This window comes from Crocodylus porosus, unplaced genomic scaffold (assembly GCF_001723895.1).
Source record: "Crocodylus porosus isolate Cpor-Errol unplaced genomic scaffold, CroPor_comp1, whole genome shotgun sequence".
NCBI lineage: Eukaryota > Metazoa > Chordata > Crocodylia > Crocodylidae > Crocodylus > Crocodylus porosus.
The window spans coordinates 28311269-28331663 of record NW_017728912.1 but is presented as its reverse complement, the minus strand read 5'-3'; the positions used below and the strand labels follow the sequence as shown (position 1 = coordinate 28331663).

The window sequence follows — 20395 nt, the reverse complement described above, 5'->3', positions numbered from 1 at the left end:
AATGGTCATAAACTACTCCAAGACCATTTCAGGCTGGACATAAGGAAGAATTTCTTTACTGTCCGAGCCCCCAAGGTCTGGAATAGCCTGGCATTGGAGATGGTTCAAGCACCTACAGTGAACACCTTCAAGAGCAAACTGGATGCTTATCTTGCTGGAATCCTATGACCCCAGCTGACTTCCTGTCCTTTGGGCAGGGGGCTGGACTCAATGATCTTCTGAGGTCCCTTCCAGCCCTAATGTCTATGAAATCTTTTCAAACCAGAATCCTAGGGTATTTTTGAGGGTGGTAACATACATTCAATGTAATGCTTACTAAGTGCAGTTAGAATGCCAGCTGACACACAGTAAATCAGTTCAGCATGTGTTAAGCACCCTTGTGACATTGTAAAGTTGTTCCCTTTCAGGCAACTGTTATCTTCTGACACATGCTAACTTTAATAGGTCAGTATATTACAACAATTTGTAAATGTTGCAAGTGAATGTGTTACAAGGCCCTGGCAAGTCCTTTGCTTCCTGTTTACTCTGCAGGAAAGCCTAGGAAATTCTGGACATACTAAGAACTGGCCAAGTGAGCAGAAAGGGCCAGACACCTCAGCCAAAAGGATGCCTCTTTAAAAAATAGAGTGGGGAAGGGTCTGAAGTCACTTTTACCTTCTCTAAGTCCTTTCCTGCTATCTCTGAAAGGAGCAAAGGGTTTGCTGCCTGTCTTATGTACAGGCATGCAGCATGCCACAAAGATGACAAACCCAGGTGAGAAAGAGATGGATACTGGGAAGAATGCATGCAATGTCCTTGTCTCAGAAGATGTTGAAGAAAATGTATGGGCAGGACCAATGCCACAAAGCAGACCTTAGGCCAGGTCAAACAAATCTGGAACCTCTTTCAAAGACATGCAATTGGTCTCCCATCCTGGCAGCAAAACCCTAGAATCAGGGAAGTGCTGCTTTCTCTTCTCTCTGTCAGCCAAGCTATGAAGACAAGAGAGGACAGAGGAGAGGCAACTGGCAACATTTGTATTAAGTGTGTTTGTTGGATAGTTAGAGGCATAGTGGAAGGAAAAAGATGAATGGGGCCCATGACTGGTCCCAACTGTAGCTATCATAAAGGAGAGACCATGTGATCCCAAAGGGCTTTGAGTTATAACCCCCAGGGTTCTCAGGCAGTCCATGTAGATTGTACAACCTCTGATGCATCCTAGCAACATCAGCTGTAGTCATTACATCAGCCACCCCACCATGGGTGGATCCTGGATTTCCTAATCTGTTGGGGTGGGGGCAGGGTGCAGTGCATTGCCTTTCAGTCCTTGGGGCCATAGGGGCAAAAGCTATCCCTGCACCCAACCTAGGATCATAGGGCTGGAAGGGACCTTGTGAAGCCATCTAGTCCAGCCCCCTGTTCAAGGCAGGAACATCCCTAACAGCTGTCTCAGCCAAGTGTCTGCCCAACCTGCTCTTGAAAATTTCCAGGGATGCAGCTTCCGCAACTTCTCTAGGTAGCTTTTTCCAGTGCTTGACCACCCTCATGGTCAGAATGTTCTTCCTTATCTCCAACCTAAATGTCCTGTGCTGCAGTTTGAAGCCATTGTTCCTAGTCCTGTGCCTTTCAGCTACAGAGAAAAGGTCATCTCCATCCTCTTTATAACCACCCTTCAGGTATTGGATGACTGTTATGAAATCCCTCCTTAGTCTTCTCTTCTCAAGGCTAAATAACCCTAGTTTGTTCAGCCTTTCCTCATAAGTCTTGCTTCCCAGGCCTCTAATAATTTTTGTTGCCCTCTGCTGGACTCCTTCCAATCCATCCACATCTTTCTTAAAACTAGACATAGTGTTACAAGTTAGCATTCACCAGTGCTGAACAGAGTAGAAGAATCACTTCCTGTAATTTGCAAGCGACACTCCTACTAATGCAACCCAATATGCTGTTTGTTGTCTTCCAAAAAGAGAACACTCTTGACTCATATGCAGCTTGTGGTCCACTATAACCCCCAGGTTTTTCTCTGCAGTACTGCAGCTTAGTCATGTATTTGTGCATGGACTTATTTCATCCCTAGTGAATGAAATTGTTCTTGTTGCATCTGATTGACTGATGTAGACCATTTCTCCAATTTATCCAGGTCATTTTGGATCCTAGCCCTACCTACTACAGTATCTGAAAACCCATCCAATTTGGTGTCATCTTTGCTAAGCATGCACTCAATCCCATTGTCCAAATCATTATTAAAAATGCTAAACAATGCTGGATCCAGGACAGACCCCTGGAGAGCTCCACTTGACACCTCTTCCCAACTAGACACTGAGTCAGTGATGACTACCTGTGCAGCTGTATATTTGACAGCAGCATCTGATCAAGGCTTGGTGTCAGACACTGACTTCTATTGAAGCAAAACATAGGATTTCCCCTATGTGGAGGACAGTAAATCTTGATGTTTAACAAGAGATGAAATCAGCATTTGCATTGTTACATACATTTGGAGGGTATTCGTCAGAATTTCTGTGGTTGGGCAGCTCTGAACAATAGCCCTGACTTAATCAATTGTAACCACTTTTCTTTCAAACACACACTGAACAGAAAAAAGGATGATAAAGGTTCAGAAAAGAACAGAACCATTAAGTCACCTCTGAGGATGAGCCAATCAGAAAGAAATATGCTTTCTCCATCTAGCTGGCATAGATAATTCTTTTTACTATTTGAGAGGAGCTTGTCAATGAAGAATAATTTGCACATGAATTCAGATCGACTGAATTCCTAATCAGACAAACCCCCTGGAATTAACAAACTTGCCAAGCAAATGTTTTTAACCACTCAGGAGCCTGAAATTCCTTCCTGTATGTAATAAAATATACCCTGAGATTCACTGTGGGCTTCTACATAACTGGAGACTGCCAGAAAAACAAGGGGAAAAAGGTTATTTGTGAAAGGTTCCAGCCTATATAGCAAACTTTAGGAGCACATGGACCATAAAAAGAACAATTTGTATTCGCATCCTAAGAGAGATATTCTACTTAACACTGAAATATTATAGACTGGCGAAGGTAGTTGTAATTTGGGAACTTTTCATTTCCAAATTGGAATAGCCATCAGGTGTCTGTTATTTATCATATTGTCTAACAGAATTCAGCTGGTGATCCTCTTAGCCAGGAACGCAACAAACTTTCTCTTAACTATTTGGTTTCCTTTTCCTCCATGCATATTCTTTTCTTATTCTGTTCTCTTCCTTAAATGCTCTGTACAATCACATGTAAGAATCCAAGTGAAAACCTCAATAAAAATATTAGTAAATATGAAGCAATGAAACAGTGAAGTTTGTATGTAAAGGAAACAATACTGGTTGATATTTTGACAGAGCTTTCAATAAAGCAATCTGCCTAAAAATCACAGGGCAGCCATCACATTCAGTGGGAGTCCAGTTTTAATCCTTAGCCAGTTTAAATTAGAATGGCCACTGATTTACATGTGCTGAGGGTAATGTATTTAACAAAAGCAAAGTCGCAATTTACAGAAAATGTTATGGCTAAGTAGAAGATATGTCTGCTTTTGTTTGGTGAGCCACTTCTTTTTCTGACAAGAAATCCCTTACACATAATCTTGTCCTGGAAAACAACATGTAAATGTGTAGAGTAGGATTTTTTCCTCCTCTAAATGCAGGCAGTATTCATTTCTCCTTCATGATATATATGATGCCATTTTAGCATCAACCTCCCCACATCCATGTCCGGGGGGTGAAGCCTTATATGCAGTTCTAAGGATTCAGTAAAGGAATACTAGGGTGGTAACATTATTCTGAACTTTTCATGTACAGATGACCCAGTATTTTAGAATGCCAGTTATAATCGACTACATGTTATGTTGCAGCTCTGAAAAGGTTATTACCAGCAGCAGGATACTTCATGAGTAAATTATAGCTGTAATAAAACTGTTTTCAACCTGTCTCCCTTCACCTACCTTTGAGGCATCAACTTCAGAATTTAATTTGGGTCCCAACAGCAGAAAATCTAAACAACTGCCTCGAAACATAGTAGAATGCTAATATACTCTGAAGATCTTATGTACCAGTGACAACAAAAGGTCTCACCTACTTTGGTGGCTGTGAAATTTTATTATGGCCACTGGAGAAAGCACTTTGGGAGACTGCTGAAAGAAAAGAAATCAGACTATTAATCAACCAGATTAGAATTTTTAACAAATCATCTAAGGAGCAATAAAAAATAATTTAAAAATCCCAGCCTGTCTGTTAAAAGTTAGCTGCATGTAGCCAGCCATTTGAGATTGGAAAGGAAAATCCTTTGACTCGCTGTTTCTGACCATGCTTATTTTTTCTCTGGTCATCCATCTACACCAAGGTTTGCACACACAAACCCAGTTGCACCAATGTAGAATCATATTGGGAAAAATCAGTGGTAAAACTGCCTGTTTTAAGTGTTGTACATCCAGAGGTATCACTGTATAGGCATTTGCTTTAGGTCCATGATTCTGAACCAGGGTGTTGTGGCACCCTGGGGTGCTATGAGATTCTTTGACAAGTGCCTGAGGATGTGAGAAGACAAGTGAAGTGATAAGCAGATAAGTGCCAACTCAGGCTCTTCTCAGCCCAGCCAATCTCCTATCCGTATTGCCTGGTCCCTCTGCAAGGAAGTCAGCACTGTAATATATGAATTAATTTTTGAAAATGGTTATGACTCGATTCATAGAAGTCCAAAAATGTTGAGAAATACTGCTCCAGGCAAACAGGCTGTTACTTGCTCCTGAGGTTTTACAATGTTATGTACAACCTGAAGCAGTTGCAATGGATTAACTGGTCATCTCTCTTCTCTGGATCATAGTGTAACCTACATTGGGATATGAAACCAATGTCACTTATACCGGTAGAAATGAACTGCCTCTCCCTTTGCTGCAAGAGAGCACTGGTCCTATTGTTTCTGCTGGATTTCATACATGTGATTTCTCTAGGGGGAAACCATTTGTTTAATGGTTTGAGTTACCATAAAGATATAAGGACCATGAAGTCCTGAGATAAGCCTGAATATGTGAAGGAGTTCCCCCTAAAAATAGGAAGACCTATGGCAGGTCCCCAAGACAGGTAGACATACCAGTGTAAAGGAGTTAAACAATTGAGAAAGCAAGCTGTTGTAAACATTTCTCCTCCAGTTTCCCTGACCTGTTGTGAATTTATTACAGCACAGACATTAAACACAGCCTTTGCCAGCTGTTCCCACATAGGGGTAGGGAGCTCAAAACATTCCCCTCTATGTTGGACTACAGAATAATTGTAAGGTGACAGCTAGTCTCAAATATTGGATCATTAAGAGAGACTGTTAAAATGTCAATCCAAAATATATAAATTAAATGATATAGTTACCATAGTGCATTCCCCAAAGAATTAACTTCTTTACTGAATTAATTTCTTTACTGATTAAAAAATGATTATAATAATGCACACCTTCCAGCCAATGCACTCCAAGCACATTGTTATATGTTCATAATTCAGTTTGACAGCACACCTCAGGAAATGCAGATATTGAGATGTTACCAGCCCCAGCTCTTAGAAAGTCAGCAGCAAAGCCTGCAAGTCCTGTATACTAAGCGTTAGGTCAATGGGCCTTCCTTGTTTGCTTAACTGAAAAGCAACGTAGATTTTCAGAGCTGAAAAAAAAGGTGATCTTTTCCCTGCCTTCTCAAAAGTTTGTGACGGTGCCTCTTAACCAGAGAGTCGCAAGACGCCATTGGGGTGCCACAGTGCCTGGGCCCTGTGCAAGGTGGCAAGAAAACTGCTGACTCCGCCCCCTGCTTGCCCAGAGTCCCATGGACAAAGGGCACCTGTGGTTGTTCCCTTCCACCCTCCATCTGCCTCTGTGACGAATGCTCTAAGCTGCATGCTCTACCATGAGTTGATGCATGGACACACAGACTCAAGGCTTTTCATCCCACCTCACACCCCAGTTCCTTGCACACTCCCCAGGCTTGTGGGGAGGACAGTGGGAATAGGTGGATCTGGACCCTCGCATGGGACTCCCTAAAGAAGCACCAGTAGCAGCAGAGACCACATTTGCCCCCTTAGGGACTGACTGGGACAGGGAGAGGGTCCTCCTCCTCCTGCCCCTCTCCCTTCCTAAACCTCATGTGTTCTGTTGCCCCAACTTCCCTGCCCCTCCAACCTTCTCGGCACTCCCCCTTGTGTCTCGTGTGCACCTGGCACCTTATCCCTGCCAGCTGGGTGCCCCTGGGCTCTGTTTGCTTTGGCCCAGAGGGTGGAGATCATGGGGAATGCTCTGCAATAATCAAGGCCAGAAATTGGCCCACTGGTTCCCTGACCCAGCAGTGACCTGAACCCATGTGCAATGAGTTCCGGTGCCACACTGAGAGCAAACATGTATGGGGCCAGGCAGAACCAGTGGGAACAGCCTGAAGGGATAACTATTATAATAATACAATTAATAGCATATTAATCAATGATACAGTGGTTCAGTTATAATAGACATATCATAGTCTTCTTTTTTTTTAATGGGGTGCCACTAAATTCCACGAATGTGTGAGTGGGGTACCTTGAGTCTAAGATGGTTGAGAACCACTGGACTTTCATATATTGTCCTTGCTGTCTTCATAAAGGACTATACATGGGTCCTTTTCAGTGACATGATGGACTGCTGAGGAGCAGAAACTTGCAAAATCCTTCTTTCCTGTAGTCGGTGTAATGCCAAGTTCTCCTTCACTGTATGTCTTCGCAGGTCATGTTCTTTTCTAAACTATTAATCAGTTTTCTTGTTAAGCAGCCTGTTTCTTTTAGACAGCTGATGTCTGCTGCTGAACCCAACGGAGACCTAGTCAGTGTTTAGTAGAATCTGAGATATTGTCACTCCGTTAACATACTCTGTTTGAAACCTCCTGACTCTGCAGACCTTACTTTGGGGTTCTGCCTTCTAACCCATATTCCTTGTTCCCTTTTTGTGTAATGGGTTAGTCCATAACCTTTTTCCTTGCATAGATCTCTTTTTATACATTTAAGACTGTTCTTCAGCTGAGCAAGTCTACAGTATGTTCTCTTGGAGACTTGCAATAATACGAAGTATTAAGTTAATTGCCTGCAGAAATAGTCTGAAACTTATCAAATGAGATTCATGCAAGGACAAAGGTAAAGCGGTTCCAGATAAGTGAATTAGTGATGTCTGTACACTGAAAAGCTTTGGACTCAGGCACTGACTATCTAATCTCTGATTTTTTTTAAAAAATCTATGTTACAAGTTCTATCTAATCTGTGTTCCTCTGGTTTGCCCTAAGAGAAAGCCATGAAGAACTCAATCAAATGCCATCTAAAGTGGATATATTATTCCCACAGCATTTCCTTTATCCAGTAAGCTTGTTATAAGGGAAAGGAAAAGTGAGTTAATTCATCATGATTAATTATTGCAAACCCATTTCACCTACTGTGGAGTCTCATTTTTGCTTTTTGTGTTTATCATGGGATTTCTATATTAAAAGGCTAGCCCTGTTGGCATTGATGTGGGTTTCATTAGGCTCCAGTTGAACCAGAGGGGCACTGGGCATTGACACTAAGTGTAACTGACTTCAGTTCACTGCTTAAAAAAGAAGGTTCTCTGTTTTCTCTTTTCCCTTTATGGGAACCTGTGATTCCCACACTCCTTTTGCTGATTCCTTCTGCACTCTAGGATGAACGTCATTGGCTACCTGATGACTTGAATATTTTCCAGCCATTTGTCTTTAACCTATTTACTGCTTTGTAACTTCTCAATTTCTTCATTATTACAGCAGGATCCCTGTTGCTCTTATGCTTTTTAAGTGAAGTCTGAAACAAAGTAGTTATGAACCACTTCATCTGTCTCCCTGGCATCTGTCTTTTGCGCTCTCTCCTTGCTAAATCGTTAATTTAATTTTTGTTTAGTCATCCTCACAGCCTTTTGGGGACTTGCAGAGTTCCCTTTAACTGTCTTTCCCCTCTGGGTCTTTAATATCTGCCTTCTCTGCCTTGCCCAAATTGTCTCCAACTTATCAAGTGCACTTTGTCTATGGGACTCAGACTTTAAACCTTAAAACACTTGGAATAAATAGTTACCTCTTGTGAACTGAATGAGTTTTACTGCTTTACCTTTCCTTTCCTGAGTCAGCAAAGTGCCCAAACTTATCTCCTCTGGATTTCTGGCTTCCAGGGCTATGTACCACAACAGTATTCATCATTTAGATTCCCAGATAAGTTAGTCTATTACCAGATATCTCTGGGAATTCACCCTTGTAGAAATGTTCCTTTGGGTTTTGGACCATTCTGTAAAATAGTGACTGTCTTTTTTAGTAGTAATACCCTTTGTGAGATCTGAAGCTCAATCTTGTAGAATCTTTTTTTGGGCAAGTAACCCCATGGAAGCAAAGACAAACTGATATAAGCAAGGACTATTTGGGTAATGATTTGAAAGATCACTCTTAATATTTATGGACAAGCCAAATAGGTAGATAGATCATCATGCTTCTAATCACCTTTCCCATCTGCTTTAAGATGGAACCTGTGTTCTTTGTCATTTGAAAGACATGCATTTGTTTTTAATGGTTCCCCCATCCAAAGTGATGTATTAGAGGCATCTTCATCTTTTCTTAAGAGAACCAAGTATCAGGGAATGGTAACTGATGGTAATTGCTTCTGCCCCCTCTTCCTCTGGATCTACTAGTAGATCTAGTTCATTGACAACTTCTGCCAGCTGGCATGCTACATTTCCTGTATTTGTTTTTCCTAACCCATCAGGTAGGCACAGTCTGAGGGCAAAAGGCACTGCTTCCCAGTGGGAAGTTATTCTGGGGCATGTGACTGCACTAGGTACCAACTTAAGCAACTGAAATGCTGGCCATGGAGAGTACTTAAATGTGAATCATGTCATATGTCATCTTCCCTAGGCCAAGCTAGATAGAGCAAAAGTCTGATTTCAGCTACATTATTTTAAATCCAGAGTAATTCCATTTAAATCAGTTGAGTTAATCTAGATTTACATGCAAAGCAACATTAGGGTCAATACAGTGAATTTGTTGCTGCTCAGGGACAGAAGATTTCCAAATTAAGTGCCTAATATTAAGCTAAATCAACCTTTGGGTATAAAAGAGATCTGATTTTGGGGAGTTGCTGTATACACATGAAGAAACACACATGTGCATCTGTGCATGCATGCACGTGCACATACACACATGTGCATACACACATACACACACATACACCAAGCCACTTTTTTAGCTCTTGAAGCCTAATTTTGGTAAGTGTGGGTTCTTGAGATTTTCCTTTTATACTACTCGGTCCAAGACCAATTGTTGCATTTTATACTCTGTACAACTTTTAGCATAAGCAGTTCAACTCTTCATATGTTCTTATAATGATTTGTCTAAATTTCAGGTGGTTTATAAAAGTCAGAGTTCATATCTCAGAACACTGGCCTATTCTGAACTGGCTTTTTTGTTGCTGTTGCTATATTATCACTAGCCACAGCTTCATACCAATTACTGCTTCACTGGAAAGACCTTAAAACATTAAAAAAACCTTATGGGTTGGTCCATTTTTTCACCAAGATTTACCCCCTTCAAGTGAAATTAAGAGAAAAGTGCAACCTTTAAAACAGTATTTCTTCTGGCCTATAATTATAAGAAGGTATTCAGGAAGAGATTTCCTGTAGCACTTGACCGTTCAGCTCCAGTAATCATATGGCTCAGTGAAGGGACTGAGTCACCACCAAGAGTTCTACAGGGCTGAACTTGGCCTTGTTTTTCTTGTCTGTAGTTCAAACAGCAGACACTGAGCTACTGTCTTGGCCTTCAGGAATACTAAATCATTACAATGCTCTTTAAATATTTAGCATTTCAAATTGTAAAGCAATGTATGTCTCAAAAGGCTGCAAAAGATAGTGCAAAAATAATTAAAGCCAGAGGGGCCAGAAATGGTCTTGAGCAAAACTATTTCCCCTGGAAGATCAAAGGTAGTGATTGTATTGTTGCTTTAGCATGATTAGCAATAGCTAAGCAGGGATGCTGGCAGTGAACAAAGCTGCAAGTTTGGCCCAAGAGAGACATACCACTATGATTCATGCATATACATAAAAGGGCTGTTACAGAAGTGGCTGTTCATATCAGCTGGAGACAGTTCTTCGTATTCAACAGCAGGGACTTTTTACCATGGTACACCATGCACCCCAGCATTATAGCTGATAACCGTTCACATGGCTGCACTTAGCCTTGACAAGCATCACATCATAAAGGGAAACAGTACAACCTGCGGCGCTAGTGGAGGAGGAAACTCAGTAAAAAAAATGCATCCCACAGTTACATATAAAAAGGAAAAAAACAGAACGAAATCCCAAGCATCCAAATTCCATACAACAAGATGGGGAAAGCACAAGGCTGCAGGGAATCAACATATTTATATGTATCTTCCTATACCTTGATTAAATTCCCTGTTGTACATGTAATTCTCCTCGATTCCATGTTTACCAACATAAAAGGACACAGGGAGGAGAGGGAGAAAAGAAGTCTAGCAATGATGTGTTGAGTACAATGTGTGTGTGTATGTGTGTGAGTTTGCAATGTGTATAGTGTGGATAGCTTGTATAGTTCTTTCCTCAGGCTCAGGGGGAAGTGAGACAAATAAGCTAAGGTTTCCTGCTTGAGGGCAATCTGAGGTTACTTCAAGGAAAAAAGTTGTTTTGTCAAGATCATGGGAAATGAAGGTTGGCCTGTTCCTCAAGCCTTCAAGACTCTCTAGGTTTTGGGGGGAGAGTGAGTTTCTGGGGGACTGGTCAGTTCCAGTGGTAGGTGTGTGCAGGCGCTTATGCCTCCCACCTGGCCAGCATATCAGTGTTTACCCTGGTGTGCAGTGATTTAGTAAAGGAACACGTACTCTTCTTCAAGGTGTCGGAAGCTGAGAAGTATCCCTCAAGGCCCCCACACAGCTCCTCCCCGTTCTGCCTTCTCCTCTCCCCCATCTCTCCAGGCCTAAGCTCCCATCATCTTCTCCATCCAAAGTCTTTACTTAAGAAACAACTCTCATTCTTTCCCAAGGAACCTTCTCTCCACCCCTTCCTCTGCCTCTGCTTCTTCCCCAGGTATATTCTCTTCCTGCCTCCCATCACATTGGTACAATTATTCTGCCCTTAATTCTGCACCTCTTCTCTTTCCTTAGCTACCCCTATGCTCCATGTGTCCCTGCAAGGTCCCCCTGACTCCTTGCTTCCTCCTGTTACTCTGAACTCATCAGCTTCTTGAAATGTCTTCTCAAGTCCCATCCTTCTCTCAGTCTCTTTATATGTGTGAGTGAATAATGGTTCTGCTCTCCTGTACAAGGATAACCATGTAAATAAGGGTTTCCAGGACTGGAGGTAGAAGGGGCTTCAAGAGGTTTGCAGTATGTGAAAAGCTCATGAGTAAACAGAGCATTTCTCATTCTAAATAGAGTTGGGCCCAGGAATTCAGGGTCATTTTGCAAATTGCCAATAGCATTGACATCAGTGAGACTGCTGTGTATGGGTACTGCAGTGGTATTTTTTTAGGGTTGGACACAGTCACAACATTTAGAAGCCACCGCTCTCAAAGCCTAGTGAGTTGGGCAGTACAGGAGGAAATGTGTCCTGGCTTGGTTGTGCAACATAGGCCATTAAAAAGATGCATCTCAGGCAGGCCTAAGATTTTCACTTGTGTCCATCACTACTTATTCCACAGCAGCATCCACCACTAATTATTTCAGAATAGCAATTAAATAGCATGCAGAGGATAGCAAAAGCTAAAACTCTACAGAGTTCAGATGCTGCTATGATGATATACATGAGGTTTCCTCTGTATAAACTAGCTTGAGTGGGTAAAATCTTTATACAGAGACAGCAAATACAAGCCAAGAAATCATCTTGATCATTGCCCTGGCGCCTTAGCACTCAGGGCTGGGATTGTTGGAGCTGATTCGTTCATTGGTTGATTGAATGCAGCATTGTATGAACATATTACGACATCAGAGACCAAAGAGTTTTAACTATTTGCAACACCTGCTATTTGAGACTGCCTTCATTTGAGAGAGGTTTTTACTTGCATGGCAGGTACTTTCAGATGAAGGTTGTTTGGTTGCTTCTACTTTTCTTAATGCTAAATTCTGCCACTTTTGCTGCCACTAAATAGCACCTTATTCTGCAGTTAATGCTACTGTAATCAATAAAATAAGTCAAAGAGTAGGTTGGTAGTCAACATGAGCAAGGATGTGCCTTGCTTCTGTCCATTCTAACTTATTTCTGTGCTCAGTAATAATTACATGTTTATTCACCATCTATGAATTCCTTATTAGCTTCCACTGAGTCTTTTCAGTCTGTTTAAGACAGAACAACCCTAGTGCTATGGAGGTCTGTCTCTTCCTTATGAAATCATAAAATCTCCTCCAGTCAGAACCACAGCCTCCCTTCACTCTGTTCTTCCTAAACTGCAAGTATTTGCTACAAGAAATAGTGTGAGTACAGGCATGGCTGACTCCTTCCAGCTGGCTTCCTCATTTTGGCCAGATGAGCAGTAGTATGCAACTAGCTTTCCTTGTACTACTTTTTAACCTGGAATAGAAGGCAAGAGAGGTGTGTTGGACCAAAAGGTGTGGAGAATTAATTGATTTGAAACGGGTTTTGGGGAGTTCTAATTCTCCCTGAACGAGTTCAGCCTATCCTAATCTCTCCCTGCATGTTATTTATCAAGAAAACTGCCTAAATGATTTTTGCCCCAATACATTATGACTCCCTATTTTCCATCCAAATCTATTAAAAAGAGGCTCTCCTTTCAACCTTTCAAGGTTGCAATTATTATAGCAACAGCTGTAAAATACAGCACTCGGAGGAAAAATCTGTGAAGAACCCTTCAGTTAATATCTGATATCAAAACAAATCTGTTTACTTGGCAATGATTTATACAAATTCTCTATTTATGATAAAACCTGCTTAAATAAACACCAGATTAGATTGGAATTATAAATAGCATGCACTGGTCAGACTCAGAAGAGTGTTGTAGTAAAATAAATACACATGGGGCGTGACTACGCGTGAAATTATTTCAAAGCAATAAACTGTGGCGCATATGGCACCAGAGTTTATTGTTCTCATGCACCATGTTTACACCGCAGGACATTGAGCTAGGCTGGAGCAGCCCCGTTGGCAGGGGGTATGGGGGCTCAGGCTGCCAGCCCCGGGCTGCTCTGACTCAGCTTGATGTGCTGCGGAGGAGCTGGCTGGGGCACAAGGGTGCTTCAGCATGGTGATAACCAGCAGGCAGCACCTTCATGCCCCAGCCAGCTCTGGCAGCATCTACACATGTGCTGCTGCACAGCAAATAACACTGACACAGGAGAGTACTTGTATCTACAAATACTAACCTATGGCAGCATGTATTAGTTTACGGTGGCCTAATAGGGCCGCACATGTAGACGCTGAGACTCTACTGTGGAGCTAATTAGTCTACTCTGCAGTAACCATCTGATGTAGCTGTGCCCATAGTGTATTTCATGTTCATCTAGGTAAGCACTAGGGATGGTACTCCAAGGGAGAAATAAAATTGCAGTTCAAGTGACAGATGGAGAATTTGGCTAAAGCCAAAGGGGATTATTATTTGTACTGAATCAGCTTCTGGATGTCTTCCTGACTTCTGAGGGAAGGAACACTACTGTATATGCACAATGTGCATTTCACCAACCCTGAGGTTATAGTTATCTCAGTACAGAGGCCTATGTTCCACGTAAACCCTCTAAATAGGACCTACTGGTGCACAAAGGTGAATTTCACCCTGGCTGGTCTCTACTGCAGTTATCTTCAATGATGCCCCAAACTTGAGTTCTGTTCCACACAAAAGTCCCTGAACTCAAATGTAATAGCACTGTTAACTCAAATTGACAGGTCCATCAGGGTACTGCTCAAGTGAGGACAATTCTTTTGCTGTGCAAACATGTCTGCTGTGTATTATGGATCCATGCTAGTTCTATCCACATTGTGAAACCTTCCCACAATTTCCCCCATGTGCCCAGAAAAGGAAGACATTTTCACTGATAGTTCACTGGACACAATTTTTACAGTTGCAGTGGGGATATGCCCCCCAAAAGTCTGAGTGTTATGCACAAGGGAGGACAACACCCATGTGAACATAGCAGTTCAAATGTTATTTTGCAATATAGCTGATCTTACCCAAAAAAGGAACGACATGAGAGCAGATAACTCACGTAAACCTTGCAAATAAAACTCACTCTTAGAGCAGTAGTCCTCTGGAAGTCATAGAGGCTAGCTTACCCACTTTTCAAAATATGGAATGACAGTATGGCAGACAAGGCAGGTGGCTGACCCCACACTAACAAGATAGGCTAATGGGAGGAGATGGGTGGTGGGTTTGCCCTCAGATGTGAATTACCAGGAACTTTCAACCATGCCCAACTAGTCTCTATTTTGCTGTCCAAGACAGACTCACAATCCCTTGTTTAAATTGAAGTAGATTTTACAAAATAATTCTTGGTTGTCAGGATTAAGCAAGCCTTGCTGAGTTTTAACATTGGATGATTTTATAAATGTATGACAAGTGGCGTTATTTCATTTCAGTTTACTTTATCTCATCTTGTTTTTCACAGAAAGTGTAAGAGCACCAAAGCAGGAGCCAGTCTTTAGAAGAGTCCCAATGGAAGACAGTGTCATCTAATGACTGGTGGGAGGACTCCCAGTACTTCTGAGAGGTTCTGTATTTGGTTTACCCATGGATCTGCTCTGCGCTGACCTTTTAGCCTATATTCTAGTCCACCTCTAAGATGCCTAGGTCCTTGCTACCGTTTGTCCCTAAAAGCATGCGTCTTCCCTCAGGATTGTGATCCTGTTCCACCCAGGGAGTGTTCTTCTTCTCTGGGGATGTTAAAACTTAGGCAACTCCAAAATGCATAAACAGGAATGGGAGCAGAACTCAGGGCTGCCTTCATCATGGAAGAGACATCTGTTTCACTGGGCTACACAATCAGACTCCCATGTGACTGTTCTCCTGCTGGCCCCATGACTCCTGCATCCCTCTTCATCCAGCTGGCCAGCTTCAACAGTAGTGATTGAAGATACTTTCAGCCTGGCCCAGCTTCTGGCCTGGGCACTAGTGTATTTTCTTTGGACGTGTAAGGTGTGGGTTCCAGTCCCATCCAGTTGAGTGGGGCTAAGAACCTGAGTTTTCCATTCCCTAGACAAGTGCTTTATTCACAAGGCTACTGGGAAAAGGTGGATGAGCTCTCCTCCTCCATCAGTATGAAGCAGTCATTTTTCTCCTCATAAGGAGTCAGGGACTTCGGAGGTCTGTGTGTACTTTCCAGACAGATTTGAACTGCAACAGTGCTTAGGTGGAGATAGATACTGTGGTAGCTGTTCTGGACTGCTGCAGAAGATGCCAAGTAATCCAGGTCTGATCACCCAGAAGCTTTCCCAAAATGGTGGTGAATAAGGAACCTAGATATCATAATGATTTTGTAGCCACTATGTGGGACAAAACAGTACCTTAGCTACCCAAAACAGTATAAGCACCACTTAGACATCTGAGAGGTAGAACAGGGCTTGGGCCTTTGTGCCTCAATTTTCCCACCTCTAAATGAGACAGTAATCCTTCACTCGCAGGGCATGTGATGCAGACCAATAAACCTGCAAATCATTTTATGGCCAACAAGTCTGCAAAGTGCAAGCAGTTTTGCTGAGAGCTATGCTTAAGGAGGGTTTGTTGTCCAGGCTACCACACAACAGAGCCATGAAATACCATGGATCTCTGGGACGCTGTTTTGTTTTCTTAGTGGAGACCAATGGCCTCCGTGTTCAAGAATGACTAGTAATTTTGGATACTGGAATTTGGGGTCCTCAACTCAAAGCACCTGAAAATGGCTTAATTTGCAGAAAGTGTTTGAAAACTGCCTCTAAAAATCAGGACCTTTTTAGGGTACCTCATTTCGGTCTGCAAAATAAAGGCATCCCAAATTACTGGCCACTATTGTAGCTATAGTCCAGTGTATAAACAGAGATAATACAAGGGGAAGATATATCCCTAATTTCAGGGCAAGATACACTTGTTACCAGGGTACTTTAGAGGGCAATCGTGAGGTGTAAATAGAAAATGGCACACATTTAATAGCATCTTCTCTGACAGCTTTGGTAAACAGAGAATTTCTGAATCAATGCCGATCAGATTTCCTTGTAATATGTAAATACAGGGTGCAGGGGAGTTGTTTGTTTTTTGGGGGGTTTTTTATTAAGAAGTGAGCCTTATTATCTTAAGTGTACTGATTTCTTTTTGCCAATTCAGTGTTGGGAAATGAACCCAGGCCCCCAACAAGCATTTCTGCATCTCCAGTGAGTTTCACATAGGAATGTAGGTATTTTCAGAGTCCAAATCCACATAAGCCTCGTAGGGATTAGCTTTGACACTCTAAAGTTATATGAACCCACAAAAGAGCATAGCATGATTTGTGAAAGAGGCTGAACAGACAGGGCTATTTGCAGATAATTTTGTTGTTATTTATCCTTCATTACTTCTAACAGAATTGAATTTTGGGGCCTAGACTCGCAGATGGCATAAAGCAATGAAACTACCAATTGAAACCAGCTGGACTCCATCCCATCACCCTGATACAGGAAAGTCAGAATTATCTGAGAAAGGGAAAAGGATATTCATCAGTTTGGTCCTCCAAAATAAAATATGAAGGCATTCCAAAAAACCCCCCCTCAAGGCAGAGCCATTGCTTTTGGCCAACTAATTTAGCTGGGTAGACGGAATGTGTTTGTGTGTGTGTATGAGAGAGAGAAAGGGAGAGAGAGAGAGAACAAGTCTATATATTATACTTACCTTTGTATGTATGGCCACACACAATAGAAGCAATAGAAGTCAGACTTCAACCACATGAGTTGGGGCTGATGGTCATAGTACTTGAGAAGGACAGCCACAAGAGAGATGTGCAAGCCAGAAAACAGACAAATACAAAGCAAATCTTTGCTCTGTGTAGTATCATCATGTATTTTTCATCTGCTATGCATTTAACAATTAGAGCAACAAATGGTTTGGGCCCAAATCCAGTGTTAGCTGTTAGAATACTGTAGCTTAGACTTGTTACTCCAGGACAGTGATCTGATTTCACCAGGCATATTCACCCAGGATCACGTACAGTGGGGAGATGTAGGGCCGATATATACAATGGTAGTGATGAGTCACAACCTTTTCAAGGCCTTTCAACCCATGCTACAAACCTCGAGCAGTAAGGCTGCTCTCAGTACATCCACACAGGCCACTCCCAGGCACTCTGAAGACCAAGGGCTTGAGGGAAGGCACAGAGAAAGAGGTTCCCAGTAACCTCAGTGATATGTCTGTGAGTATGAGTGAACAGAGCCTGCTCAAGCTCCTGAATCTTGCCCTTAAGTGCCTCTGAAAAGCAATCCAGAAAGTACTGAAGTGTTTACAGATAACCAATAGGAAACGCTAAGCACAGGGTAATGTCTGAACTCACACCCCAGCCAGGGGCTTAGATATGTGACCAGTACTTTCCATCAGGTATTTCTGTTCACATGTGCTCCCATTTTCATAGGCAGGAGTCTTACTAACTGGTGGTTGTACCCATCTCCATTTGCCCAAGAAGTTTGTGGTGTAGGGCCTACGGAGTTTCAAATCCACATCTCCTGTCTGCCTGGAGCATGCTCTCACTGTCAGGTTTTCCATCTGGATGACAAAACTCCTACTCATGGAGAAAATCTTGAAAATGCAATTTGCTTTTGTGCCTACCATAGTTTAATTTATTACTTTTTAAAATTTTGATTGTGTTGGGGCTTAACGTGATTTTTGAAAGGTGAGTTTGGCAACATTATACCTCATATATAGGTGGTCTTCAGCCAGGCACAGGTTTATGATCTAGGAAAAATTAGGTATATAGATGGAAACTCTATGATACTAGAGTGCAGAAATTCACATTATTTTTCTCTACAGTTCTCAAAATTGGTGTCTATCCCTGGAAGCTCCCATTGCACCAAACCTTAGACCTCTAACACTGTGTGTAGAGGAATTTTTCTTTGCGGCACATGCAGTCTGTTCACTGTAACTCTCTCCTTTTGGGTGCATGGTAACCAAGGGCTCTCAGCTCTCCAAGTAATGCCCTGCCCCACTCTCCTTCTACAGCCTCTCCGCACCCCTTTCACTTGCATGAAGCAAGCTGGAAAAGCAGCAGTGAAGCTACTCCGGGGACATCCTCCATGGCCAGTCTCAAGCATGCCAGAGACAAGAGGCCTGGAAAGTGACCCCAGAGCAATGCCCTGCCTCTCATCGAGACTAGCAGTGCAGGATGGCATAGACATACTCAAAGGGCCTGGCTATAAAGATAATCAAAAACAAACTAATAGGAATGAAAAGGATAAATCCTGTCCTCGGCTTTTCCTTTCATGTATTTTCAGTGTTGAGTACATAGCACATGCAGATTACATGATGAAATTGGTGCATTCCACCCCCGCTGATTTCAGGAAACCTCTGTAAGTCATATGTAGGTTCAGCATTTGTTAGTACTGCAGCCATCTCAGAAGCACCCACAGACACTTTCATATCCTATGTCAGTGATTCTCAACCAGGGTCATACCAAATCCTTTGAAGGGTGGTCAAGCTGTGAGGAGATAAGCAGATAAGCCAAGCAGATAAATGCAGGCTCAGGCTTGTCCCTGCCTGAATGATCCCCCACCCCTAATTTCCAGTCCTTCTGCAAGGAAGTAAGCATTGTAATATGTACATTAATTTTTGAAACTGGGTGACACTCAATTCATAAAATTTATAGAAGGGTACCTCAAGTTCCAGGAAGTTGAAAACTACTGCCCTATGCCATGGGCAGGTAAATGCAGATGCATGTGAGTGCTAGCTAATAATCACTGGGAAATAGGAAGCCAATGATCAGAAGAGCTCAGCGCACAGCAGACCCCTTGAAGAACAGTGGAAGTTGGATGTTGAGCAAGTATGAGAACATGGTTAGAAATGACCAATGGGATGAGAAGCCTGTTGGACCCATTTCCCTACTCCTACTCCTGCATCTTCATTGACACAAAGTTCATAGAAAATTAGGGTTGGAAGGGACCTTGGGAGGGCATCTAGTCCAACCCCATGCTCAAAGCAGGACCATCCCCAAATAGATCATCCCAGCTAAGGCTTTGTCAAGCTGGGCCTTAAAAATCTCTAAGGGTGGAGATTCTACCACCTCTCCAGGTAACCTTATCCAGGGCTTCACCACACTCCTAGTGAGAGAGGTTTTCCTAATATCCAATCTAAACCTCCCTTGCTGCAACTTGAAACCATTGCTCCTTGTTCTGTTATCTACCCCTACTAAGAACAGTCTAGCGCCAACCTCTTTAGAAAAACTCTTCAGGTAGTTGAAGTTTGCTATCAAACCCCCTCTCAGTCTTCCCTTCTCCAAACTAAATAAACCCACTCACTCATGCGTGTGAGGTTCTACTGGCATGCATTCAACTGCAGGGGCAGGGCCAAAGTCTACAGTTCAAACCTATTCTCACTCAGTCCATTCATTACCCCTCTTGTGGCACTGTCTGGCATACCCACTGCAGTGATAGTTTACTTCATGTAGATGATAGTATCCACAAAGGAATTGCCAGATAGATGCTACTAGCTCACGGCCTCTAAGCCTCAGAGCAGCCCTCAAACAGTAAAGACAACCAGCCACTTCTGAACTGATCAAAGATTTTAATTGGGAAAAGGCTCTGTATCCAATTTCGAAATCCCTTATCCATTCAGTCCCTCAAGGGAGAATTTTTATTTAATCCAGCTCTAAATCAATAGCGATTTACGTTTAATTTACTTTAAACATCTTAGCTGAACTTCCGCTGTCTTCAGGCATGGAATAAATCCTAACGCTTTGTAATTACTGTACACCTATGGAAGAAATGGTATGAAAAACTATCATTGAGAGCATTAATAAAATTATTTTAAAAATCTTGGTATTGTCTGAAATTAATAATCCACTAGATTTTTTTCATTTGCTCCTGCTTATTACAGACCTGCCTTTGAATCTTCTATTAAAATGACTTATTCAAACTATTTGTATAGTTGTGTTCAGTGGGAAGTTATGTACTGTCAGTTTGCATCCCAGTTAGATGTACTGCATGAGGATTTATTAATTTGTTCTGTCTTTCAGGCATTGATTTTAGTGGCATTTATATAACATTGGTATGACTAAAATGAACAGATTGATTCACGCATATGGATTAGTTTGCTTAAGACTTTGAGGTTAAGTTAGGTTTATCTTGCACTGTAATGACAGAATTCAGCACTGTATTATTTACAAGAGACTGAACTGGCTGCTTCTCAATAACTGAAGAGATCTTCACTGTTTTATTTATGTATAAATGTTTACTTAATCAGATACCAATTT

At 42.1% G+C, this 20395-nt stretch overlaps 1 protein-coding gene across 1 annotated transcript in view; it reads left to right on the top strand.

The window, feature by feature from the left end:
- The window catches only part of ADGRL3 (adhesion G protein-coupled receptor L3), an 864517-nt gene extending 845882 nt beyond the window's left edge, over positions 1 to 18635 (top strand). The window contains exon 25 of the mRNA XM_019534224.1: positions 14606 to 18635. Coding sequence (XP_019389769.1) covers positions 14606 to 14673 — 68 coding nt within the window. The 3' untranslated portion in view covers positions 14674 to 18635. The remainder of the gene's footprint in view (positions 1 to 14605) is intronic.
- The last annotated feature ends 1760 nt before the right edge of the window (positions 18636 to 20395 follow it).